This window comes from Lissotriton helveticus, chromosome 10 (assembly GCF_964261635.1).
Source record: "Lissotriton helveticus chromosome 10, aLisHel1.1, whole genome shotgun sequence".
Taxonomy (NCBI): domain Eukaryota; kingdom Metazoa; phylum Chordata; class Amphibia; order Caudata; family Salamandridae; genus Lissotriton; species Lissotriton helveticus.
In genome coordinates, this window is record NC_136071.1 from 95,395,075 (window position 1) to 95,422,695 (window position 27,621).

At 43.2% G+C, this 27,621-nt stretch overlaps 1 protein-coding gene across 1 annotated transcript in view; it reads left to right on the top strand.

The window, feature by feature from the left end:
* The window catches only part of PKD1 (polycystin 1, transient receptor potential channel interacting), a 464,326-nt gene that overhangs the window by 265,225 nt on the left and 171,480 nt on the right, over window positions 1-27,621 (top strand). The window contains exons 13-15 of the mRNA XM_078664851.1: window positions 1,331-1,506; window positions 3,527-3,660; window positions 11,685-15,295. Coding sequence (XP_078520977.1) covers window positions 1,331-1,506; window positions 3,527-3,660; window positions 11,685-15,295 — 3,921 coding nt within the window. The remainder of the gene's footprint in view (window positions 1-1,330; window positions 1,507-3,526; window positions 3,661-11,684; window positions 15,296-27,621) is intronic.

Below are 27,621 nucleotides of genomic sequence, written 5' to 3' on the forward strand. Positions count from 1 at the left end.
TGTGAAGATTGTTATTAATTTTATCCTGGGCGGAAGTAAAACCGGGAATAAGAATTGAACTCACTACCTAGACGTCATAGAACGTACAGCCATGAGGAAGTCATGGGTCTCAGCCCATCATGACAAAACACATGTTGGCTCAAAGGCGAAAAACGAAGAAGTGGCCAGAAGCCCATGAAATAAAAAAGACCACAGTAGCTAATGATTTCGGTATCTAAATGAGACATTTGCTGTAGTGTGTACTTGAGGCTGAAATGTCATACAAATCTACCAACATTGAGGACTCGCTCCATTCCCCAGGTGTTAAGGTTCTCGCGCCATTATGGCATCTCCAAAGGTTGTAGCTCCTTCCTGAAGAAAAATCTGGGTGGGAGAACATGAGCGGCTTATATTAAGGCCATTAGACTATTACATGGTTGCCATTTTCCGAAATGACCTGGCACTTTAGCAAAACACTCTCTGCATGTTGGCACTTACAGTTTTTCTTTTCCCATGACTGAACTTGTACAAGACGCAGAATGTCACTGGTTGAAGTGGTCTTTTATAGGTTGAAAGCCTCCAGGGGTTCTAGAAGCAGCCGATGGAAGAAGTATGTGAAGGAGTCTCGCTTTCACAAGCTTGCGGACTTTCGCACTGGCTTTAAAAGTGTGCAATATAAACTTTTTTACCCTTTTTCTGCCTTTGCCTTCTTGTTACTGTTTCATATATTCCTATCAAAAGTCAAGAGGAGAAAAGATCCAGAAGGCCCATTAAGTCTGTGTATTTTCAGCCTGTTGCTACAGCAGGAGAATATAATGTCCTCCCCCCCACTCCCCAGCCTTTTCTGTTCCTTCTGAATTTTACTTTTTGAAGTTTTTTACTTTGTCCTCCTACCCAAAGAGGTTATTTTTCCGAGATAAGCTGAATGCCTAATGCCGTCAACACCTGTTGCTCAGTTCTGTGGGTCACTTCGAGGACCAAGCACATTCGTTCTATTCACGCACCCCTCCTTTTATGTCACTTATAAAAACTGAAGGCATATGAAGCATGCTATCTTCTGGTTTCTTTCTGCTAGCTTCTGGTTTCTTTCTTCTATTAATTGCCACTACCTGCTCCATTCTTTCCCTTGACTACACCTTTGCATTCTCTTATTTTTCTAAATGACCTCTCCTGTCAAATCCGGACTGCCTTGCTTCTCAACCTTCACCTAAGACTGCTTATGATCATATCAGTCCTGAAGACCATAGTATGGCAAGTTTTAAAAGGTACATCCAAGCAACAACCCCCCCCCCCCCCAACCTGGAACAATTAAGATAATAAACTCTGATGGGGTTTTCTGTATCTTTTTCAGCTGACAGCATCTAACCACGTCAGCAACGTCTCGATCAGCTACAACGTTACAGTGGAGAAGATGAACAAAATGAAAGACTTCGTGGTGTTCGGGGTTCCGCCCATCGCCAAGCAGGGCGTACCATTAGATCTCTCAGCCAGCGTGCTCATTGACTCCGCTGTGGATGCATCCTTCCGGTGAGGCATACTACGGGTGTCCACTGATGGGTGGTCAGAGGTCTACCTAGGTTAGGGACAGGGACTAGGGAGGAAGGACAAGGATAACATAGGTGTTTATTCTCTCAAGCATGGTGTGCAGGTAGACTACAGCCATGGTACCTCATCATGTGAAGAGTGGGGGCAATTTATGTCCATAATAAAACTATGGAACCAGGTGAAATCCAATCAGAGTGAATCTGAATTGAAAAGTGAGTTTGTTAGAAGCAGTCAATGGCAGAGTTTATCTCTAATAGGGCTGCATTCAACACCAGGTGGTGTGCTTGCGAACTCCGCCTAAAATGAAATGTCATATTTGTTTAGCGTCTGTCTTAATTGAAGACCTCACGTTACAGATACTTTCACAGTTTAGCCAAACAGTCGCCAGCTGCCCTCACCCTCTCTGTACATTTTTCTCTGAAGTAACCTATGGTTTCAGTTTTGGCTCTAAGAGGAGATTCCCGTCTCCTTTAAGTGCTACTCCGGACAGATAGCTGTTCCACAGGAGGTGGTTGAACTGAGTTCCAAACAGTGTATGGTTTCATACCCACTTTTTCTGGTCAAGTATAATATTGGGAATCCCACCATGTGAGTACAATGGGAGTCAGGAAGAGTGTGGCACCCTCCATGGAGCACAGAATGTGGGCTCTTACAATGGGTTGGTAGACGTGTGGTGGCAGTTCATTTAAATCTTGTTCAAGAGATGGAATGAGGAGAAATGAGCAGTTGGGGACACAGTCTTAAACCCTATAAATCCCAATGGATGGGTACATTTAAGACTAGAATTAGCTACTTTAAAAAATGAATCAGTAAATAATGCTTTAAATGTATTACCAATATTTTCACCCACCACAATTGCACTCTAGTAGCTAGACTTGCTGGTTCCATTGGGGTTTATTGACATTGAATACTCCTAGACCTGTCTGTGTGTCATGGGAAGAAGCTGAGGCTTTCTTGATAATCTTAAATCAGCTCTGCTTAGGTCAGACCAGTTGGGAACCAAATAGTCTTTTGACGACAGCCGATCCATTCCACTGCACCACAAAGAAGTAACCCTGACCACGTCTCACTAGTTTGCACATGCACTCAAATCTCTGCACACATTTTCACTTACATAAACACTCATGCAGTTAGGCACAAATTGTACCATAAAAAGCAGACAAAACCTTTTGTTGCAACTGAAGTCACATTCTCACAAACTAGGTCAATAAAAATATCCACACATCTTGTTTCCACACACTCAGGTTCATGCACACTGTAATGGTAACACACATGACCATATGTAAATACATCCTAACACTCTTTTTAACAAAAAAGTTTGTAAACACCACTGATCGCCTAACTAACACCAGAGAACACAATCACAGGCACACACACTAAGACTCATGAACCTACGTACTCAGTATGTAGTGATATATGCATTGACTCACTGAGACCTCTATATATGCATATAACTTACTGGCTTGTGAACACCAATAATCATTCGCAGACATGTATAAAGACAAAAGCACATGCAACTATAACACAGAGAGACTACCACACACCAGTAGAACCTAATTGTACACATGCAAGTGTACTATATTCGTTCGTACATGCATTTCCTTAGACTTCAAAACTCATTCAAATGTGCATGAATACATACCGTTGATGGACACAAATATAGATTGCCATGCCTATAAATGCATTGCATTCCTAGTCACACATTCATACTAACAAGGTGCATACGCTATTATCAAAATCCATACAGGCATAAAAGTTTGCAATCACATATTTACCTATGCCTGCACAATCATGCATGCAGGCATATCACCACACACATCCTTTGTGAACACACATTTCTCTATACAAATATGCAGGGTCAAGGATGTAAGCACGCCCTTACTACACAGAGATTCACACATCTTCACAAGCCTACGAATGCACGCAAATGCGCATGCAAGTATCATTTCACACAGAAAGAACCATTGTTATTCAGAATTCTCTGATATCCTTCCCCGATCAGGTGGACGTTTGGAGATGGATGCCAGGACCTTGGTGATTTCAAACCTCCATACAACCAGTCGTTTCCCATTCCCAACCCTGCCATTCATCAGATCTTGATTCAGCACAACGTGACACACGTATATCAAGAGCCAGGTAAGAGTGCCTGGGTTGACGACCATCGCAGCGGCCCACCAACTCTAGTGTCAAGTCTTGATTTTAACACCTATTTGGGTTGTGTTGATTAGATATCATTTGTATGACAAAGTTTTTTGTTGTATGGAAAAAGAATACTTTTCTACAAAATATGTTTTGTAAGATTGATTTGAGGGCCACAGCTCTAATTTATTCTGTAGCAATATAATTACAAAACATGTATCATTTATTTAATTGATATACTGAAATGTCGAAAACACATGTGACATATAAATCACAAACTCTAAGGTAGGCCTGGGCAGTAAATTCCGTTCCGCTCGTGTAATTTGCGAAATTTGGGTAATTTCGGTTCCTCAGAGAACGCAGAAATGTCAAAAATTCCACGGAATTTTTTGCTTGTTCGCGCTTTCGAAATGTGTGTTTGCAAGATATTTCCCACCGAGCACGCAAACAGCAAAAAAAGCTGTGCAAACGGGCGGAACAAGCAATTCCGTGTGTTCCTGGAATTTTTGCGTGCTCGTGGAGATTTTTTACCGTTTCGCAAAGCTTTGCGTAGCGCGACTGCGCAAATTCCACCCACCCCTACTCTAAGGCTGATGGCTCAAACATTAGCTAAAAAACAAACCCACTCAGTCATTTAGATGTCAAAGATCGAACTTAAATCTACCCCATTTCTTTTACCACACCACATTGAACAGTATAGAACAGAACAAGCAGTGTTGTACAAGTTCTGAATGTCCAATGGTGCATACTGTAGTAAAGTTTACCAACATAATTTTCAATGACCATGTTTTAGCCTTGAAAATATGCAGCTGCCTTCTTTGGAAAAAAATATAATTAAATATAGAGGGCCAGCTTGACGCCATTCCATATTGCTAGTCGCAAATTGTAACGTTTTGTGACTCGCAATTTGCAACTCGCAAAATGGAACGTACAACAGTGTCTCGGACACTGTTTGCGATTCCTAATGGGGTAGCTAAAGACACACCTCATTAATATTAATGAGGTAGGTTACAATTTGTCACCCCTTTGGAATCTTACATATCACAGGGATAGTAACAATGTCTGTTTGCTTTTTTAAATAAAGATTTGTTTTTTCAAATGCAACCCATTTTCCTAAAAGGAAAACGGGATGCGTTTAAAAGAATTAAAAGAAAAAGTTTTTTAAAGGCAGGCAGTGCGGACCACTGTCTGCTGGTAAAAAATATTTTCGCTGCCAAACGCAAAGGGAAAGGGTCTCATGGGGACCCTTTCCCATTTGCGACTGGCTTACCACCTGCTAGAAGTAGGTGGTAACTGCGATTGTTTTGTGAGCGCATTTGCGGTTGCAAAACAGTTGTAAAAATCAGTGAGACTCGCTATTAGAAAGGGATGGCCTTGGCAATTCCCTTCCTAATAATGGCTCGCAAACCCCTTTTTGTGAATTGGTAATAAGTAACCAACTCGCAAAATTGGGTTTGTACATACCACAACCCTTGTAAGCGGTCGCATACTGTCTGATTTAATGGCCCTTTTTAAAACACTCACAATTTCTGAAGTGTTACAGGCTTATGAGCCTCAAATTATAATCCATTAGTTGTTCGCTGCAAGCAGAGAAGACATGTACGAGCAGCTGCTAAAGCAGCCCACTGGCTACGTAACATTCATACGTCTACAATTACACCTAGTCTTTCGCATCTCCAAACACTAGACCCCATGATACCCAACGCCTGTGTCTTACCTCCTTAGAGGTTGTCAGGTGGAAACATTCCTCTCTACGCACTGTCCATTGTCCATGGAAAGCTGCACAGCATTTGTTGTCAGCAAGTGGCAGTCATCCTCTTCTGCCAGATCTGTGGTCTACCACCATAGGCCTTATCTGCTAAGGCCACTTTGCCATGGCCCGCTCCATCATCGCTACTATCAACGGGCCACTGCCAACCCAGGACTTTCTATCATATTAGGATTTAATCTTCATCTGGGTGTTTGATAGGCACATTTTGTGTTGGAAGACAATTTTGATATATAGATTGATGATCCGGCCACTAACCTTTAGTATGATAGCTCTGCAACAGGCCTTTAAAATCAAATTCCTGGCTCCGAACACTCAAAATGTTACACCTTTGGTTTGAATCTTAAATTATGACCTGCCGCCCTTCTCTTCAAGTTCCTGTGATATAAACAGATCAATTTCTAATCTCTACATGTGTTCTTGCTAAAATAGGTCATTTGTTTCTCTCCCAAGGAGATTTGTCAGACACTTTAGATTAAATTAATGGTTAGCAGAAGACCTGACTTATCCAAACTAAGTTGTAGACAAAAAGAAAACACAGTAAATCAAATGCCAGGTGCACCACATAGGCTCGAAATGTGTCAAATATGTCTCTCTATTTACATTTAGAACTAAAGAAGTAAACATTGACAAAAGCAGCCCATCTTGAGTGCCATAAAGTCCTTAAGACCTGGCCTTTTGACACAGACAACTACATCTGTCCTCTTATAAATTTCTCAGGTTACCCTAGAGCAAACATACCCTTCAGGTTGATTGCTGCACTCTACAAATTCCATAGTATAGTTTGCTATGCAAGTACTGCTACATACGTTCAATTGGGCTCTAGCCTAATAGCTCCTATTGGATAGCTATTATGTCTCAAAATGGTGGTCTATTTGTTCAGAGGGGTGAGGAGGATAGTGCATCTCCCCAAGAACAGAAATTCTCTGCATTGGCTCCCTGTTGCCAACAGAATAATTTTAACATCAGACGATTATACTTATAATTGTAATTGCACCACAGCTAAAGGCTAAGATATTTCCTCTAGTTCTTCTAATGATAGACCCATCCTTGACATTTTCCTTCAGAAGTGCAGAGCATTCAGGACACAAGTGGTTAAAACCTGAAACAGTATGCTGCTGAGCCTAGAGGTTTCCACACGTCTCATTTCCTTCTGCAAGCGATTACAATCACTGTTCTTCATTCTAAATAGAGGTTGGACGGGCCAGAGTGCTTAGAGATTCTTTTAGGAGTATAGTGGAATCTACCAGGCTCTCATTTGGAGGTGGCTGGAACAGTATCCTGGGAGGCTACCGCCTCTGTCGACTGCAACATGTGGGTTTCATTGCTGTTAAACCTCTTCTTATTATACGTTCTATTTTTGGCATCAATCTTGGATTTGTGTGCCTGTTAATGTGTCTCAGTCATGAAGAGAACACCAAATATTCCAGAGATTCATATCAGCATGCTAAACCCGTCTTTTGCCAAATGAGGCTATTGGCCTAATGTTGGATGAAAGCTGGTCCTAGCATTTTGATTGACGGCTGAATGTAACATTGAATGGCACTGGCAGCAGCTTGTTTAAGTCTGCTCAGAGATAGACTCCTGGGGGTACCACAGTCTGCATGGGCTACCACATTGCTATGGGTACCCTAATTCATCATGATTCAATACAATTTCAATTTCAATTGTATAAAACCATTACACCAAATGACATTTTTAAAATAGTTCTACTACACACTTGTATAAACAGATACAATTATTAGTGAATTTTTAGCCCAGTTATGTACAAACTACTTCTGTACAACAATTTATTTAAAATTCATTTAAAATAGAGATTTGGGAAATCCATGTCTTTGTAACAGCTCATATATAGAACGCCATTTTGCTTTTCGGACATTTGTATGGTTGTTTAATAATTTTGGGTTTCAACCAATTTCCTTTGAATACAAATTTTAAAGTTTTATCCCCCTGCCTACTAGGGGGATTGGGGACCCGCCGAGCCAGGTGATTTCTGCTTCTCTACACGTTCTTATATTCATACTGTTCAGTAGTGCTTTTAGTAGTGACTTCCGTTCTTTTAATAACTTTGGACACACACAAAAAATATGTTAAATAGATTCATATTTGTATCCGCATAATCTATAGTCTCAGTTTTCCCTTTCATCTTTCCATGAGGGGATTAGGTCTTTTGTTTCCCACATGCCAAGACGCATTCTCATAAATTGTTGTTTTAAGGTAAGTGAGAAATAAGCTGATAAATGTTCCTGAGGCTTCCTTATCTCATATGAACTCATCACCGTCCAGGCATGTCGTCTTTGAAGTAAGGTGTTCTCATCCATTGAGTGAGACAGAGTTTTTATTGTAGAGTTTATTGAATGCCTTCTTCCCTTTATTGAGGTTCCAAATATCTTGAGCAGATGGGTCCTCTATCACCTGGTTTAAATAACTGCCCCAGGATCCTTGCGTTTTCTTTTCTTTTTGTCTGTCTATTTCTTTCCAGCATAGTTGGTCTATGGTCCCGTTCTCAGAAGCACGCAACCTCCAGCATAGTTTAATGAAGGTGCCTTTGCTCCGAAACACCTGATTTAGCAAGCCAAACTCTAGCCGCACCTGGGCTGGCGATGTGCTTTGTTGGATGTGGAAACTTTTTTATAGACTTTTGTTTGTATTTTGTTTAAGGTAGGGATTTTACGTCCTTTCATTATTTCTGTGCCATAGGTTACTGTTGGCATTAACTGTGCATGCATGACTGTTAATAGATTGTCATATGATGGACAGCTTAATTTCTTTTTTAATACGTTAAAACCGTATATAAGGTTTTGGGCTTATAGCCTCATTGTGGTGAGATGTGATTTATAGCTCAGTTTTTGTTCTACCTTGAATCCATGATATTTATAGGATGCAACTGCCTCGACTTTTTTTCCCTCAATATGCCATGTGTATTTCTTGTATTTGGCATCCACTAGCCGTACAACCTTTGTTTTGAATAAATTCAATTCTAGCCCTTGTACTGTCAAATATTTAGCTAAGGCACCATTCCTCTTTGTAAGCCGATTGGAGTTTGTCTTAGTAGCACTAGATCGTCGGCGTACTGAAGGCACCTTATTTCCTCGTTAACTATTGATGGGGGGTGACTGTTGATTTCCAGGAGAGCCTCTTCATGGTCAGATATATACAGATTAAAAAGAGTTGGAGCTAGCACTCACCCCTGTTTCAGACCATTTTGGGTGTATATTTTCTTTGTTATCCACCGGCCATCCCCTAATTTTACCCGACTCCATGTGCACGAGTATAATTCTCTGATGGCATTTAATAACTTTGTAGGGATGCCCCAGATGTCCAATTTTTCCCATAGTCGTTTACGGGGTACGCTATCAAAAGCTTGCTTGCGGTCCACAAAACAGGCGAACAAGCAAGTGTTCTTAAATTTGGCTTTTTCAGCTAACAATGTTAATGCCAATAGGTTTGTTAAGGTGCCTGCTCCGGCCCGGAACCCTGTGTGCGACCTTGGGATGCAGTTGTAGTCATCTGACCATTTGTTCAATTGAGTTAATAAGAAGCTCGCATATAGCTTAGCTTCAACATCAATTAAGGCGATTAATCTATCGTTTATCGGCTTTGTTGAATTTCCCCCTTTGAAAATTGGCTGGATGATGCTTCCCCTCCATGATTCTGGGATTCCGTTTGTCGTGAACAGCTCGTTAAAAAGTGAGTAGAATAATGGGCCCAATATGAAACTTCTCCCTTGAAAAGGGCATTGGGGATACCGTTTGGGCCTGGTTCACCCTCTGGGTTTAATTTCTTTATAATTTTTGTTAATTGATTTACTTTCGTTAATTTGTCGGAGTTTTTACATTGCGAGATGATATGTTTGTTATTCGAATTAATGACTCCGTAGGGAGTCTGCGTTTTTTGCGCTGTGCTCCTCCCGCTTTCCTTTTTTGCTATTTTACTAACTGATGTTGATTTGAGCTTTGGTTCTTTATACATACTCATTATGTGAGCTACCCATGTATCCTCATTTATCCCTGCGTTTTTATGTCTTTTATTCCTGAGTGTCAGTGAATTTATCTGATACCAGAAATGTTTTCCATTCCGTTGTTTACTTGCCAGGAGAAGTTTATTCCATATTGTAACACAATGTCTAATTTTGGCTGCTCAACAGTTTTTCTTATATTGTGTTCTTAGTTTTATAAGCTGACTTCTGTCAGGTTTTTCCCCCATTTTTAATTGGTTTGAGACTGATCTTATTTTGCTCACTATTAGGCTTTTCTGCTTGCGTAGGTCATTACTGAACCAGGGATGGTTACTGCTTGTCATGTTTGGCTTCCTATGATACGTTGAAAGATATTGCCTCTTGTTGTCTGCAAAGCTTTCCATTAGGGCTTATGTTAGATTTTCCCAAGCTCTTAATCTCTTGCCCTTCCCGGCTTCAGGTGACTCTGAGCTTCCGGTTTCCTCTGAAATTCCTTCGCTCGTTCCCGCTAGGAGATATACTTTAGCCATTACCTTCTCTATCCCTGTTCCTCGCCATTTCAATCTTTTTAAATTATAAGCATGAGGCGTGGAGATTAGATCTTTAGTTGCTGTCAGCCTGGCTGTATTTTTCTCCAATTACAATGATTGAGTTATGTGGTCGCTCTCTATGCGTGACACAATTTGGAATTTTTGCATCTGACTTGCTTCAGTTTCACTCACTAAGGTATGGTCGATGATTGAACTTTTGGTCCCGCTTAAAGAGTGGCATGGAGATTAGATCTTTAGTTGCTGTCAGCCTGGCTGTATTTTGCTCTAATTGCAATAATTGAGGCATGTGATCGCTCTCTATGCGTGACACGATTTGGAATGTTTGCATCTGACGCGCTACAGTTTCACTCACTAAGGTATGGTCGATGATTGAACTTTTGGTCCCGCTTGGTCCCGCTTAAAAAGGTCATTGCTACTGGTGAATCTTCTTTTGTGTTTCCATTGAGATGTATCAGTCCTAGTGTTTCTAATTGTCGTCTGAAATTATTTCCCTTTTTTTGCAGGTTCCATGGGGTATTACATATAGTAATGTTGAAGTCACCTGAGATGATGAATTGTGCCTGACAGTAAAGCCTTTGCAATGATTTTATTATTCCAAACAACATGTTCATATGCTCGTCTTTTGCCTCCTCACTTGGGTGAAAGTAGATATTGAGTAGTATTAGTATTGTTAAAGTCCCGTCATTCTTGTGCTGTTGCAACTTAGATGCAGGAACCCAATTCGTCCCAATTGGGAGTTTCTCTAATGACCAATCTAGTTTGGTTGAAAAATACGAGGACAAACCGCCCTTTGGGTGACCGAATTTTGCTGATTTTATTGCTAGTTCGTGATGACCAGTAAAGCCTATAATATGGTTGGGTGTTGTGTTCCAAGTTTCTTGGGCTAAGATGACGTCATAAGCTTGCAAGAATTCCAAGACACCAGGATTTAATACATCCTTTTGGTCTATGATGGGCTCTTCCGAAGAAGAACACAGATCCACAAAATGTTTACTCCTTAAGGCCTACTAAGTTCCACTCTACAGGAGCCCAGACGGCAGAGTTAAAGCCAGGGAGGAGGATACGAGATGTACGAGGCATAGCATCCCCAAGCAGCGTATGATCATCTTGATGCTGCAGAGATATTGCACTCATTTCCAATTGCTCCTAAATATCCTCTTCTTTTCATGTACTCTACTTTTACACTCTGCTTATACTTTTTTGCATTTCCCTCAGTCGGGACTGATATGCAACTCTAGAAATGATAACAATATTGATAGAACTCACAGAGTAACAGTTAATATTTACATATTCACAAAATCACCTTTGGCGTTAACTTTAAGGCAAAACCCTTCAATGGATGACTGCTTGGAACTATGCAGTGTGCAGAATTTCATTGAGGAGCACTTTTTTTTCCCTCCTTATTGTACAAGACAGATATGTTCCATTTTTGTTTGTCACTGTATCATTTAAGTTGGTTGGTATTAGACTCACCCTCTGAACTTTACTCCAAGCAATGCTTATTACTCTTAATAGCTCAGCAAGTAAATTGTACCACCAAACCCTAAACAGGACAACCCAGCTTGTGATTGTTGAACATATTTTTTAGGAGTCTGTCTATAGACGCCATGTCATGTTGGGTGACTGTTGCGCTTATGCAATTTGAGGAAAGTAAGTAGCCAGTATAGATTTGTCCTAATTTAACTTGGTGTGATCCGATGACATCTTCCAAAAAAAACCAACATGTTCCTCTTATTTCTTGCAGGAGAATACATGCTGATCATAGTGGTTGCGAACAAGTACGAAAACCTCACCCAGCGAATACCAGTTCATGTCCACAGTTATCTTGTGAATGGGACTCTGGCTGCAGATGAAGAGGTCCTGGTTACAGGTAGACCCATCGGCTTCGAAGTTCAGCTGTTGCCTTCTCCTCATGGTGCTCTTCTCACCTGGGACTTTGGGGATGGCTCAGCTATATGGGAAGGACCCTTAACTCGAGTGAACCACACCTATAACAGCAGTGGAATATACAGTGTGAGCGTGATAGCCAATAACACAATCAGCGAGTTGACGGTGTTCCAGGACTTTCAGGTCTGGGAAGAGATCACAGGACTGAATGTCTCCTCAGATGAGGTTACAGAGAAGGGCATGGTGATGGTGGTCAATGCCTCTGTGGAGACAGGAGACAACATTACCTGGGTCTTTGACATGGGAGATGGGACTTTGTTGCAACTGAAACAACCATCTGTGCAACACGTGTACAACAAGGAGGGCAACTACACTATCAATGTGACAGCAACAAACATTGTAAACACTCTTTCTCAGAGCTCTCAGGTCCAGGTCTTTGTACTAGAGGTGCTAAAGATCGAGCCATCCTCCTGCATCTTGGAGAATTCAGAAGTGACCCTCATTGCCCATGTCTCTGGAGACTACACCAACTACATCTTCGACTGGACCTTTGGGGATGGATCTCCTAATGCCAGCATCTATGGAGATTCAGTGGTGGTGCACAATTTCACACAAAGCGGTATCTTCCCCCTATGCCTGATCCTCTCCAGCAAAGTGAATAAGGCTCACTATTTCACTACCATCTGCGTAGAACCCGAAATATTTAACGTAACTGTTGTCTCAGTAACACCTTATGTTAAGCTTGGTGAGGAGTGCCAGTTTCAAGTATATGTCTTTCCCCCCTACCAGTACAGGTATATCTGGAATTTCGGAACTAATGATTCTGTGCGATCTAGCGGAACTGAAGTCAACTATACATACAAGAACCCTGGGCTGTACCTTGTCACTGTAACAGTGTTCAATAACATCTCTTCTAACAATGATACAACATTTGTGGAAGTCCAAGAACCCGTTGGGACCCCAACAATCCAACACAACGGATCAAGAGTTTTGGAACTAGAACAAATCTACCTTTTCACGACTACTAGTAATACCACAAATGCGAGATACCAGTGGGACTTTGGGGATGGTACTAAACAGATGGGGCAGGTCACCACTCATGCCTATAATAACACTGGCAGCTTCACTGTCACTTTGCTCAGTTACAATGATGTGAGTTTTCATGAGGCAACCTTAAACCTCACTGTAAAGAGGCGGGTTCAGGGGTTGGCCATCAATGCTAGCCGAACAGTGGTCCCTCTGAATGGTTCTGTCAACTTCATAGCAGATCTCCTTGCAGGCGACGATGTACGATACTCTTGGATTCTCTGTGATCGGTGCACGGCCATTGTGGGGTCCTCTACCATATGCTACACATTCCGCTCCATTGGAACGTTCAATGTCATTGTGATTGCTGAAAATGAGATCAGCTCGCAGCAGGACAGCATCTTCATCTACGTCCTGCAGTACATCGAGGGCCTGCAGATCATCGCCAATGAAGTTTTGGACGGCTGTTGTTTTCCCATCAACAGAACTCTCTCTCTGCAAGCAGTGGTACTAGAAGGCACAAACATCTCTTACACTTGGACCGTTCTGAACAACAATGACCCTGTGCAGATTTCCAGTGGGAAGGTCCTCCCTCTGATCAGTCAGGAAGCTGTGACATACAATGTTATCCTGAAAGCCACTAATATGTTGGGCAGTTCAACTGTAAACAGAACTGTTGAGTTTGTTGAATGTGTTGGTGAGGTGAGACCAAATGCATTTCCCAATCCAGTAGCCGTGAATATTTCTGTGAATATCAGTGCCAGAGTGTCCAGTGGCACTAGTCTGAAATATACTTGGTATCTCCCAGGTCAAAATATTATTTCAACTCTGCAGTCATTCATAACATATGTTTTTAACAATCCCGGTATCACAGAAGTGACAGTTGTTGTGGAAAACCAGCTTGGCTCTGCTAATGCAACGATTCCCATATTTGTCCAGGAGCCTGTAACTGGATTACGCCTTCTTGCTCTGGATCACCGTGGCAACTATGTACCATCTTCATCCCTCATACTCTTCCGTGGAGAAACTGAAAGAGGCACCAATGTGTCCTGGAAATGGGTTCTGCCCAACAGCTCCATGGATGGACCTGTAGTAGCAGTTCCATTCCCAGTAGCTGGGTTCTTCACCATTGTTCTGAATGCATCAAATGATGTAAGTTATGCTATAGCCACAAAGAATATCACAGTGCAAGATAAAATCCAAGGGCTGGAGCTCATAGTAAGCAGGAACGTGGTTGAGCCAGGGGAGAATGTGACCTTTATGATCAGTATGTTTTCTGGTTCTTCTGTGAGTTACTATCTCAGTATAAGTGGAGATTGCTTCTTCCTTAGTAGCCCTAATTACACTCATGAGTTTATGAAGGTTGGAGATTATCACGTGACTGTGATAGTACAAAACGAGGTAAGCATAGCCCAGACCTCAGTTGTTATTTCTGTCTTAGAAACCATCCAAAATTTGGGGATATTGAATTGTTGTGATCCTGGAATGCCAACTGGGCTTGAAAAGACCTTTACTGCAGATGTCAGCAATGGCTCCCTGGTTGCTTACACATGGCAGTTTGACTTGCATGGTCATTCTGTTACAAGTTTAGCCGGACAAAGTGTCTCCTTTACCCCTGATGTAGCAGGACTCCTAAAGATTCACCTAAGTGCTTCTAATAGGCTAGGAGGGCAAAATATCACAAGAATTATCAAAGTCCAAGACCAGATTGTGCAAGTGGCTATTAATCCAGTTAATACTTTTGTGAACAGAACAGTCTTATTCGAACTTTCTGTCCTGCCGAGTTCTTGGGAAGTTGTCTTCTATTGGAGCTTTGGGGATGGGTCTCCAAAACATATTTCAACCACTGCTGCTACCAATTATTCCTACCTTCTTCCTGGGGACTATCTTTTAGAGGTCAATGCAACCAACCTGATAAGCTTCTTCGTGGCCCAGTCAACAATCACAGTTCGAACACTAGAGTGCGAAGAGCCTGAGGTTCAACTGGTCCTACCCCCTCAGATCATCATGAAAAGAGCTCAGCGGAATTACATTGAGGCAGAAATTAACCTAAGGGGCTGTATAAGTTATCAAACAGAACATTTATGGGAAATTTATAGAGCGTCCAGCTGTCTTAACTTTCACAAGTTCGACCAAGTGCACCTTCCCAGCGTTGACATGAGCAGGCCACAACTGGTGATCCCAAAGCTTGCCCTGGGTTTAGGGGATTACTGCTTTGTTTTTGCTGTTTCCTTTGGGGATACACCACTCTCCAACAGCATCTTTGCCAATGTGACTATGATGCCAAGCAAACTTGTTCCCATTATTGACGGTGGGTCTTACCGGGTGTGGTCGAAAAGTCGACATTTAGTCTTGGATGGTGAAAAATCCTACGACCCCAATTTGGATGATGAGGATCAGACTCCGTTAAATCACACATGGACATGTACGTCTTCATCAAAGGTAAGATTTCATTGACAATGTAGTATGCTTTTTTGTGAGTGACTTTGGTACCTTCTTGGGGCCTTTATAAAGCATTTGAATATTTTGATGGAGGCTGCGTTCATTGTCACATAATAATAACAGCAACAAACTGCAAATATGCATCAATTACAAGCACCCCTTTGTGTAGCTTCATTTTGTGACCCATAGATTGATTCTGGATGGATGAAGGTTGGTGTTGGTGCACTGTAGTTGTTGTTATTACACGTTAGCCCTCTACGTAAGAAAAGTTTGAATGCATACATACTTAAATATGTTAAATAACATTTTTAGGACAAGATTAAAGATTACAAATTAGCAATATAGCCAGATCGTGTTCTAGCGTTTAGACAAAGATTGAGATAAACACTGTGTGCTGATACAGTAGATGAGGTTTTATAATGTTATTTTATATGACACCTTGATGAAATTGTCAGAGGCTACTAAACCTGAATGCTACATATTTATGGAGACTGTCTAGTAGAGAGATGTGAGAGAGTAATATCATGGTTTGACAAGGATGAAGAAAGCCTATGCATTTGCTTGAGGTTTACATGAGGTCTGTGTGATTCTGGGTTGACTTCCCCTTGCTCAATCGACCTTTGAATGTTTTTTGTATTTTTTATTTTCTAATGTTCTTTTTCGGTTTATAAGTTGTTTTAAATATTTACCAAGTGTCTCAGTGAAAATTGACTTAACATGTTTCAGGGTTTTATTTGATAGTTACAAGAAACTGATTGTCACATAAACCCAAGGTGACCTGTACTGGTGAAATCTGTAAATTCAATATTTTCAGATTAACCAAATCGTATTTAATTGGCATCCTACTCCAAACCGGGAGGGGGCAGGGGTTAATCTCTGTTATCCTTCCTCTGGTAATTGGAGTGCTATTGTTCCATGCCATATGGCTGTCCCTTTTCACTTCCTATCATTGCAGGCAGCGTGCATTCTTTTTAATGCTTCTTGAGTGCTAAATGGAGTTCAAGAGGTATCTTAGTCTGATATGTTCCAAATCGAAGGTATCACTATATGCACACCTAAACTTCACCTTAGATGATGGGAACATTCCCACACCAGGTTGTATATCGCAATCTCCCATTAACATAAGCCAACAAGGGAATTGACAACACTCCTCAAGGTGTTCTAAAAGCGATCATAATGAGTGGAGACGCTGGGCTTTGTTGTGCACTGAGTTAGCATTATTAAAATTTAACAGCAATAATTTAGTCCACTTATAAAATGTGATCAACATGGCCTGGATGAAGAGAGAACCCGTATAAAGCTCTTTGAGTTCACACTTAAGAGAAAGTGACATCAAAGTTAACATCCCTCCTCTGGGTCTACCACAGGTGATGGGATCGCAGGTACAGCAAAGGATATATAACCAGCCAAATGGAAAATATTGAACAAATCCCATGTTTCCTGCAAACAAATTGCTTGAAATTGTCAAATATACTTGATCCACAGTTCATCATACTTCTTACTACTCAGTCCGGCGACCTTCCAAATGGCAAATTCTGTGCAGCAATCCGTACTAACTAAGGACTTAGGGAGCAAACCAACTGAGGGGGTCAAAGGGGACAGAGAAATGCGTATGCTTGAGACAGTCAGTCATTACACTCCCTAATGGTTCAAATAGTTTTCATGTACAGATGTTGTATTTATGAGAATTTTACAGTAATATTCTGCAAAGGCAGGACCTGTAACATGGGAGGATGCCCCGCAAGTTAATGGAGCCTATAACAAAAACAACTATTGTAAAAAGGAGATGGAAGTGTGGGTGCCAAATAGCTGGGGTGCCTGTTCCAGGATGTGTGCTGCCAACCCCTGATGATTAAATGTGACCATCACTCAGCCTTCCCCAAAGCATTTCTGACCCACACCAACCTAGCTAACCCATCACACCACGGTAATGGGGCCAACTGATGGGCCCCACCCCCCAGCATGGGTGCTAAGTCAATGCATAATCCTATTTGTCAGTTGGGAATAATCTTTCTTCACCTCTCCCGCAGGCGCCGTGCATTACTTAAAAAAAAAACAACATAGGGCGTAGCATCAGGTGACCAATTGAATACCACGTCTTCTGGTACAGCAGGCACACCGTTGTAACCAGAGGCCAAAAAGCCCTGTAAAACATTTACCGTAGAAACCTTGCTAAAAAGAAGAGGACAATGGGCGGGCCCAGACTCTATTGGTAAATTAGTTAACACAGCGGGAAGCGGCGGCTCCGAAGCAGGAGGTCTTGAAACAGAAGGTACATCGGCCACCACTTCGGCAAGCATCCCGTAAGGTCTCACTGATCCCCCCACATGTGGTATGTGAAAAAACCCCAGCTATGTTACCCATCTCCTTTGTTGTACTAAACAACATGCTTCCACTAACTCCCCCATTACAGACAGACTGCGCAGGCACGTTCGTTATTGACAGTGGTGCACTGAGGTCCTTCTTGACGGCACAAAACCTCAGTAGGCAAACATCAAAACAACTTATAACAACACATTCGATTTTGACAAACACGTTATCCAATAACCGTTTGTACAGATCTACTCCCTCCTTTCTAGTACCACCTTTGGTCGCAGTTAAGGGGGACATTAATGTCTTTGTCCATGGTGACCTGAGTTAAGCTAGACTCTTTCTTCTTCTCTTTGCAAGCCAAGGCCTCCTCATCCGGTAGGGTCTCCTCCATGATAATATCCACCTGACGGTTGTGAGCTGGATGAATGTCAGGTGAGACAATCAGTCTCGCACCACCCTCCAGAGGATTGTCCGGGATAAGTCCCATGAGCTGCTTAGCCATCCTCTTATTGGGAAGCATGTTATTCATAGTCTTGATCAGATCCTAGATTCTTGGGCGTAAGCGTGTGCAAACCCAGCTCTTCCTCCACAATTGTAGTTTTATCATTGAGGGCACCAACAGGCGAGCTAAAAAAAAATCACAATGGAGGATTTACTTCCTGCTCTTTTTGGGAGCTCATAATAGTTTACTTTAGAAGCGTTAAACTTCTGTTTCCTAACCCTGGCAGGAATACAAAATATGGGGTGAAAGAGGTGTGGCCCAGTCCGGTCTCAAACAGGCGTTAACATTGGCTCAGTCTTTGCTTGGGTGCTGTCCAGGTGCATCCTGCAAACCAGGGCAAAGGAACTGGATTTGAACATTTCATTTTTACAGATGGTTTGATAAAAATAGTTGTAAAGCCAATAGAAATTTACAGAGGGCACTTAAGTCCCACCCAAGAGTCCAAGCACTTAAAGGCTTCTTCTTGCCGAGTTATAAAATTGTCCTAAAAAGGCAAAATACATTTCTGTGGGATGAGGCATGGGAACAACTTTTACAAGCCAGCTGCTTGCCAAGTAGTGCCAAGTTTTGGAAAATCATTAATCGTCCCATCTTTTCTGGATCTGATAGCGGATCTGCTTATTCTCACATTTCCCCCGACTGTTGGATGAGGCACTTGGAGGGTATTTATAATGCTATGCCAGATGACCATAACTATGCAGTGTTCCGCCATAGCGTCTGGGTCTCTGCAACTTGGTATTTAACTGGAGGAGTTAATGGCTGTTATGCTGTGGTTGGCGGATGTATGACACAATCACGCATGCTTTTACAACGAATGCCATTACAATGCGGGCAATACAATGAACAGGTTGTTACTACGCGTTCCATTACTAAGCAAGTCGTTACAACGACTTGCCTTTGGGAAGCGCTGGACTTTGGAATTGTATATATCACTATTTCAACTTCAGTCTGTGCAACATTAGGGAAGTTGTTGGATTTAAAATCCGACATCGCGTTCCCTAATGCAAGTCATTGTAACGACTTGCGTGGCAATGGAACGTGTGGTAATGGAACGCTTGGTAACAATGCACTCTTTGTATAGCCTGCGTTGCAATGGTACTGCGTAGTTCTGGCTGCACAGTAAAGACTGCTTCCCATGGTTGACAGGCTGGGATCCCACCTGATTTATACATCTTCGAACCAAACGTATGAGCTCCGCTGCTCACATACCCAATTAACAGGGAACGTTTGCAACCATCTTGGTCCGCTTCAATGATCATACCTGACTTTAAATAGGAAGATAAGAATGCTCCCCCATCATTGTTACAGACCCATATCACTGAATGATTCTATTGTGAAGGTCACAGGTAGGGTAATCCTCAGTAGGTTAATATTTTGGGTGAGGATAGCCATGTCTTTCACATCTGTATGGTTTTAGACCTGGTCTGGGTACAATTGATCAATGTATGGACTTGTATTTCATCTTTAGAAAGTACATGATAGCCAGAGCTGGTTCGATCCATATGGCCTTCATGGACATTACCTCAGCCTTCAACAGAGTAAATAGGGTGAAATTGTAGAACATTCTTTTGTCCCTGGGAGTGGACCTTGGTTGTACTGCCTGGCACAATTTCCTCTGTACGCTTGTGTCCCCTCTGCAAGGTGATCCAACGTCCCCATCCAGGCGCCTCTCCTGACCCCACCATGTAGACATCCTTATTTATTATCTTTTTGTGTTTTTTCTTCGTTAGTGTGATTTGCACATGCCTTCTAGGGAGTAAGAGATGTCCAACTATTACTTCCTGGGACCCTCTGTTCTGGGCTCTCTGGTCCCCCTTCAATGTAAACCTAATTTTCGGGTACTCTCCTTCATCGCTTGACTTCACCATGTGTAGAACCCTATTCATTTCACTTTTCTCTCTTTTCCATTTTTCCCTCTTTTAGTGTTATTTGCACAAGCCATCAAGGGAGTAAGAGACCTCAAACCTTTATATGAATATCCCTTGTTTGCTGTCTTCTCTTTAACCCTTTGGCTGCTGCCGTCGGCCAACGGTCGTCGCAAGCACTACCTTGCTAGTGCTGCGCACGTCCATTGGGCAACACGGCCCCACCCGTTTTTCGAACGTTCAGCACTGGAGCTGAACGTTCGAAGCAGCCAACGGGTTAAATATATCTGCTTTATTTTAATATATGTATTATTCATTGTTTCAGCTCAGGTTTAATGATGATCCTGAGATTCTCACAGGGATCGAAACATCATTGCCTTTAAATACTGACCCTATGGACCTTGCGATTTTTGTTCTATACCCATACTGATCATGATTTATCATTTGTGTGTATTACTTAAAAGAGAGCGCCAAGCACGTTTCTGCCTTTAGCACCCACTGTGTCACTGTTTTTAATGCTTTAATTTTTTTGTGTTTGGTTAAAAGGCCATTTGGATATAATTGTATATATTGATTGTGTATTAGTGGGCTAGTGCTATTGATTGTTTATTAGTGGGCTAGTGTCCTCCAGAATATAATTTTATTGTCTTCACAAGACACCCTACACTTTGTAATGTTTTATGAGTTGTATAACAAGCGCTGAAAATTGTTTATTCAGCCTCTAATGTGGGGTGGAAATTTTACGCCAGTGCATCCTGCCCTATCGTTTTTTAACGTATTTATTTTAAAAGTTTTATATAGCACAATTATTAGCTAATGAATTCTCATGGTATTCAGTTGCCCAATATCTAAATGTAGCAATTAACCTAAGAAGGATATTTGATGGTTGATTCGATCAGTCAGGAGGATCCATGGATGTTTGAATGTTGTGGCTTTTAATGATGTAGGTTATGTTTTCTGATGTTGGATCTGTTGAATTCTATTGATGATCCGTGTACTTTATGGCCCTGCGCAATGTGTTATTTGGAGTTTCTCCTCTCTTTTTATCTGTACCTTGATGTATTTTACTGGCTTATGTGAATGCATTTTTATAGATGTTTTAAAGTTAATTTATTTTAACTGAATAAGGAAATTTGATGATGATGATGATTTGTGAGTGTGCTGCTTACTCTACTCAGCATCCCCACACTAAGGGGCCCATTAGGATGGCGGGCGGATTGCCCCCGCCGGGCTAGCGTTAGCCACCGCCAGCATGGCGGGGGCAATCTGCTCGCCATCCGCACCTATATTCCCCCCGCCATATTAGGATGGCGTGGGGACCGCGGCGGATGGAAAGACCGTCCGCCGCTTTTCCACCCCGGTCGCAAGGCGACCGGGGCGGAAAAGGTTTAATATGGTGGCGGTGTCAGCCATATTATGATGGGCTGCTTTGGATGCAGGCGGTCTTCACTCTGGGGGCCCCCTGCGGGCCCCCAGAGTGAAGGAGAGGTGGGGGTGCACACGGGGGTACTGCTTTGTCTATGCAAATGCATTAATGCATTTTTAGCATTTAGCTCTCAGCACCGCCCGCCACAATGCTAAAAATGCAGGATGTGCCCGCCACTGTGGCGGGCACATCCTAATACCCACCACGGGACCCCCGCCGTTATGGCGGGCGGTCCCAATCCCCGTGAGGATGGCTGGCGGGCAAAGTCCGCCCGCCATCCTAATGAGCCCCTATGTTTTCACAATAGGATCAATGTAGTGCCTTGACAAGGCAACCTTGACTTCTAACTATAGGTCCAGAGGTGCAAAGAATGATAGATTTAACTTAGATCTCTTGACTGGGGGTGACTGGTTGATTCAGTCAGCATTCTGCCCCTCATTTGTTCCTGCAGTAGAGGTGCGCAGAAGCAGTGTAAACATCTTTATTGTGATGTACAGTTATTTAACCATTGAGAATGGTGCACAGGATGGCGCTCGGATCAGACGTGTAGTCCCTCGGCTCCGGGGATCATCTCCGCTTTCGAGCCTCTCCTGCCAGATATCCTGTCCTGAAGTGGCTGATTTCGAAAGCAGACGCGCACCGGCGACCCGCCCTGAAATCCTGGAGCATTTGCTCTCCTGCAAGTGGAGGAAACGCTCGGACACAGTTGGCGGCCTGCATCGGCATACAGACCAGGGCCTCGCGTGACTGTTGAGGCCGGCCGTCAGACACGCGTTCCCGGGCTTGGTGACTGTGAGGTCTCGATCGGTGATTACCGTAGGGCAGCAGACCCGGCACCCACGTCCCGCTGCATTGCTGGCGCTGAGACAAGCGAACCTGGCTACAATTGTGATGTTACGGGCAATCGTACTGCTATTTGTGTGACTTTTGCCTGCACCTCGTCCCACTAATGGTGGTGGGCTTCCGGCCTGGCCAGGTACTCGGAACTAAGCGAGACGACGTATTGAACGGACTGTGCCTTTGTCCGCACCCAGGCTAAATCATCTGCCCCTCGCAGCGCGACCTGTTGTTATTCTATGGTGCGCAGCCTGCTCCGACCCGGGGATTCTTTGCCTGACGCTATGGTGGACATATTTTGCTGTATCCTGACTAGTTGGCTGTGACTTGTGTCTCTGGACACACTGTGCGGGAAGACATGTCTGACATAATGTGTGCTACCACTCATAGCTATGGTGGTATACTGGAAGCGGTTCTTTCCTTCCGCGCTGCGGCTCTACGTTCTGGCTGCGCCCTGCTGGACAAGATGGAGGGCTTGCTCTGTGTATCGGCCCGTCTTAAGATGGCCGACTCGCGGGGTTCCGGCACCGCTCTTTGTTCCACCTTCGCCTGTGATAAGATGGCGACCACTGGGGACAATGGCGCCTTCGTGACCGTAAGCCTGCCACTACCATCAGCTGCGGGAGGTCGGCTCCCGAATTCGTATGCCCCTCCGGAGCTTCCGCTACGGCGTGAGCCTTCCCTCCTCGCCATGCTCACGGATCCCCGAGACTCGCCCCGAGAGGTGATGGACGCAAGTGTCTCCCTCCCCGTCCTGGCTGTGCCCTACGAGTTTGAGTCGGCGTACTCTGTACCTTCTCTGAGACTCCTGGATTTACCTGCTCCGGATACATCGAGTTACTCGCACCGCGGATATTTACCTGGACTGTCTTCTGCACCTACATCGCCTGCACTGGTCTGCGGTGGTAAGGAGAAAACGGGACAAGGATAGACACTTCTCCTATCGACCCGGCGGATTTCTTGTTACTGATTGTGGCGGATGGGGGAAATACTGCTGTTACTCTGTTTTGCTGGTATTACCATTGTGCTCCATTCTGTGCTTTGGAACTGTTTTTTGCCATCAGACTACTGACTCCTGTTCTTGCGCCGCTCTTGCGGGTGGGGCAGCTGGAGGGTTAGTTTTCTTTGAGTGACCGGGGCATGCATTGATGGTGCTGGAGGACTGTCACGGGGGCCTACGTTTGTTATTCATGATTTGAGGATTTCCTTGTGGCTGTCCTGGGTGGCTTGGTTGGGTGTTGCTGCCTTGCTTACACTGTGCGCTGCTGCTGTGCTTCCAGTTTCCTCTGCATATCGGGCATGTTATTACTATTGGGCGTCAGGCTTTGTGTTGCTACTATTTCCACGAGATAGCGGAGCCGGGAGACGGATAGCGGGCTCCTCCCCACATTTCTCTATTTTATGAGAGCTTTAGGATTGTATCTTTTTCTTACTCTCTATATTTCGGGACTCCTTTTATTGGGCGACAGGCACACTGCTAGGGGGGGACAGGCCGTAGCCAGCTGCAGGGGTGCAGGGTGGGGGGTAAATGGGGGGCGGGGTTGCTTTCTTTTTGTTTTTCTTTTTGGTTCTATGGGCCTTCTATCCTTTTTCCTTTTTTTCCTTCCTTGGGGTTTAGACGTTTTCTTTCGGGTGCCGCGCAGCGACTCTGGTGTTTTCATCCGCTATATGTTTGTCTATCCTGATTGTCCTACACCAGCATCGACTTGTTGTGCTACGATATCCTGCTTGTGTCTATCCTACAGGAAAACCTTTAAAACTAGACCTCAGTCCTTCTGTACCGTATCCTCTGTGCTTTCAATATGTTGCAATGTACCGTATGTGTGAGCCCTCGGGCTCTTTGTTGAATTGTACTTGTCTTTTTCTATCAATAAAGGTCTTAAAAAAAAACCAAAAAAAAAGAGAATGGCGCACAGTAGTTATAGACTGGTCTGAACCTGAAGAACCTGCCTCACTGTCTTCCTTGCTTTTTAGCACCTCATTATGTCAGGTTCTGATGAATTGATTCGCAATATGCAAACATACAGTCACAAATTTAAATAACATTTATCAGCACTTTAGCAACAAGCGTAACTTTTAGCAATGGAACAGTGAACATTGGTACACTGCAGTACTTCCTTATTTTCCTTTGAGATGTACTTTGTTTCAGATATTGATGTCATCGACTGACTGTATCGTACCACTCAGTCTCTGCCACATAAACCGATGTACAGTTAGCAAATGGTCATTCATGTATCTCATGTACCCTGAAGTCCACTTCAGAACTTATTGCTTTGCCAGTTGTTTCCTATTCAACTGGAAAAATTCCATTGTTTGGCTTGTACAGCACGCATGGTCATCCTCTCCTCTGTTTCCAATAGACCATCTTTAGTTGGCGTTTGAAAAGTCCTCATTATTTGGGATAGCTGAGGACCTCTTTATGACTTCTTGTTTTAGGGGCATTGAACAGACCTCTTTATGAGATGCATGTAAAGATCTGTTTTAGGGGGTATCCAAATGCCACTTTATTAGGGGTGCCCAATGACCTATTTATTAGGGATATCCATTGACCACTTTATTTGGGGTATCCAACAACTTCTATATTAGGGGTATCCAATGACCACTTTATTAGGGGTAGCCAGTACCTCTTCATTAGGAGTATCCCACAAACTCCATATTAGGTGTGCACAAAGACCCCTTTATTTTGGGTATAGCAACGATTTTATTATGGGTTCCATAAACCTCTTTATTCAGTATATCCAAATAACTCTTTAATAGGTGTATCTGAAGATTTCTATCTTTGGGCTCCTTTGAGTCCATGGACCTCTTTATTAGGAGTATGTGAAGACCTTCTCATTAGGGGTATCTAATGACCTTTTTATCAGGGGTATCCGAAAACCCCTTTATTGAGTACATCCAAAGACCTCTTTAATACGAATATCCAAAGACTTCTTCATTAGAGGTGTCTGAAGACCTCTTTATTAGTGGCACCGAAAGGCTTCTTTATGAAGAGCATCTGGAGACCTTTTTATTAGGGGGTATGCACATTTACCTATATATGCTACTTCCCATTGAGTAGGCACGGTAAAAAACCTTTGGAGCTTAAATGCAGATAAAACCCCACAAAAACAATATTTTTGTGGGGGAAAATCCTTACAAACCCTGCTTATACCAAGACACATCTTCAGCAGGAAAAGGCTTTGATGGAAAGCTCTCCTTCCTAAACTTTAAACAAAAGTGAATTTGTACAAAATATACTCATTCACAAAGTTGCGTAGTTCTGATCTTTGTATAACCCACCGGTGGAATTTAAATGCTGTAATGCTCCTGTAAAAGAGGCTGAATTTCCATTCTTTCACAATTGGGAGATTTCTATCTCTCATGGCGTTTATGGCATTTCAAGCACATTTTGATGCTGCCTAAAGTATTTCAAAATATTTTATCTAGAAAATTAATTAAACTATAACTAATTTCCACATTTTATTAAGTGATAATTGGTGTACTGTTTTCCATACAGAATTCTGAGTTTAAAATTCACTGCATCTTTCACTTAAAAGTATATATATATACCATTACAGGCCCGATTCCGATGCGGTTGGAAACCATTCCGACTGCATCGGAATTGCCCGTTCGGATTCCTTTCCGACCGACCCATTTTGATGGGGTCGGTTGGAAAGGAATCCAAACTGGATTTCCGAATGGCATCCGACGAGCTCAGAGAGCCCGTCCGCCATTCAGAAAGCCTTTAAAAATCCCTCCTTCCGGCCGAGGGATTATGATGGCAGATTCCCACTGCCTTTCTGTACCAGCCTTTCCTCCGAATGACGGCCTAGGTGGCACCTATGATGCCATAGGAAGAACTACGTACTCTCAACCTACAGGTCAGAAACTGCCAAATCATACCCCTCACGGAATTCAATGAAAACCCCCTCACTTGTGCCACATGTAAATGCACCATTAATCATGAGCCCAGCACTAAGGCGGAGCCCATCCTCCCGCCCAAGGTCAATACCTCTCATAAACAACTTCAGTGCGGCCTCATAAACGCGAGATCACTAGCAAAACATGCCCTACACCTGCATGACCTGCTAACAGACCACCACTTCGACTGCCTTTTTGTCACGGATACATGGCTGACAGAATGCTCTAACCCGACATAGCGCAGGCGGTCCCTCAGGGTTACACCACCTCCAGACTAGATAGAAATGGTAAAAAGGGAGGAGGTATAGCCATTATCTACAGAGACCATCTGAAATGTTCCATCACCAATACCCCTGAACTAAAGGATGCAGAAAGCTTCTGTTTAATTTTAAAATAGATAACTGCACTACGTTCGCCGGAGCACTCGTCTACATGCCCCCTGGACCTGTTGAAAATTTCCTAGACACTCTTGGAGATTATCTTAGCCCCTCTGTGGTTCGTTACTCAAACTTTACGATCCAGGTAGATTGTAATCTCCATCTAGATGCCACCGAAAGCCCCAATACTAAGACTTTTATGGAAATCACCAACGCTCTGGGTCTAAATATACAAAATTAAGGGTCTACACACCAGGCAGGACATACCCTAGACGGGATATGCACTAACGCCACTAACTAAATAGTTGCCTCTCCAGTCACATTAACCTGGATAGACCATAAATTAATTCCCTTCAATGTTATCTATGATCATGTTAAAAAAACTCAAAAGTCCAATAATCTGGCCCCCACACGAAATTGGAAAAACATGTTAGCTAACCCCCACCTACAGAACTTGGCGGAAACCACAAAACCAACTCTCACCGGTAATCCTGATACGGACAACAATCTATTTAACCCCTTCTGTGCTGTTGACGAGCCCAGGCTCGTCATGCAGCACGGTGCTCGTGTGCTGGTGACGAGCCTGGGCTCGTCATGAGCCGTGGAACGCTCACACGGGGGGATAATTTCCCCGCTGTGCTGAGCGTTCCATTGCGCGGGCGTGGTCATGACGAGCCCAGGCTCGTCACCAGTACACGAGCACCGTGCTGCATGACGAGCCTGGGCTCGTCATGAGCACCGCGGCGCCGTGCGCGGCCCTCCTCCCCCCTGCGCCGCGTGGGAATTAGCCCCGCGGCGAAGGGGTTAATAAATGGAAGCTGTCCATACCCAACACCTTAGCCCCATTAAAGAGAACCACCACCAAAAAAAGAAAATCAGCCCCCTGGTTCACCCCTCAACTGAAAACCTTGAAGGACCGGTGTAGACAAACAGAAAAACAATGGAGGAAACACTACGAGGCCAAGGATATGAAACTCTTTAAATTAGCATTCAGAGCATATCAACAACAAATCAAAACAGAGAAAAAAAATCACTACACTAGTCTCATTACCAGGGCGGACGAAAATCAGAAAACCATCTTTAACATTGTAAAATCCTTCACCAAT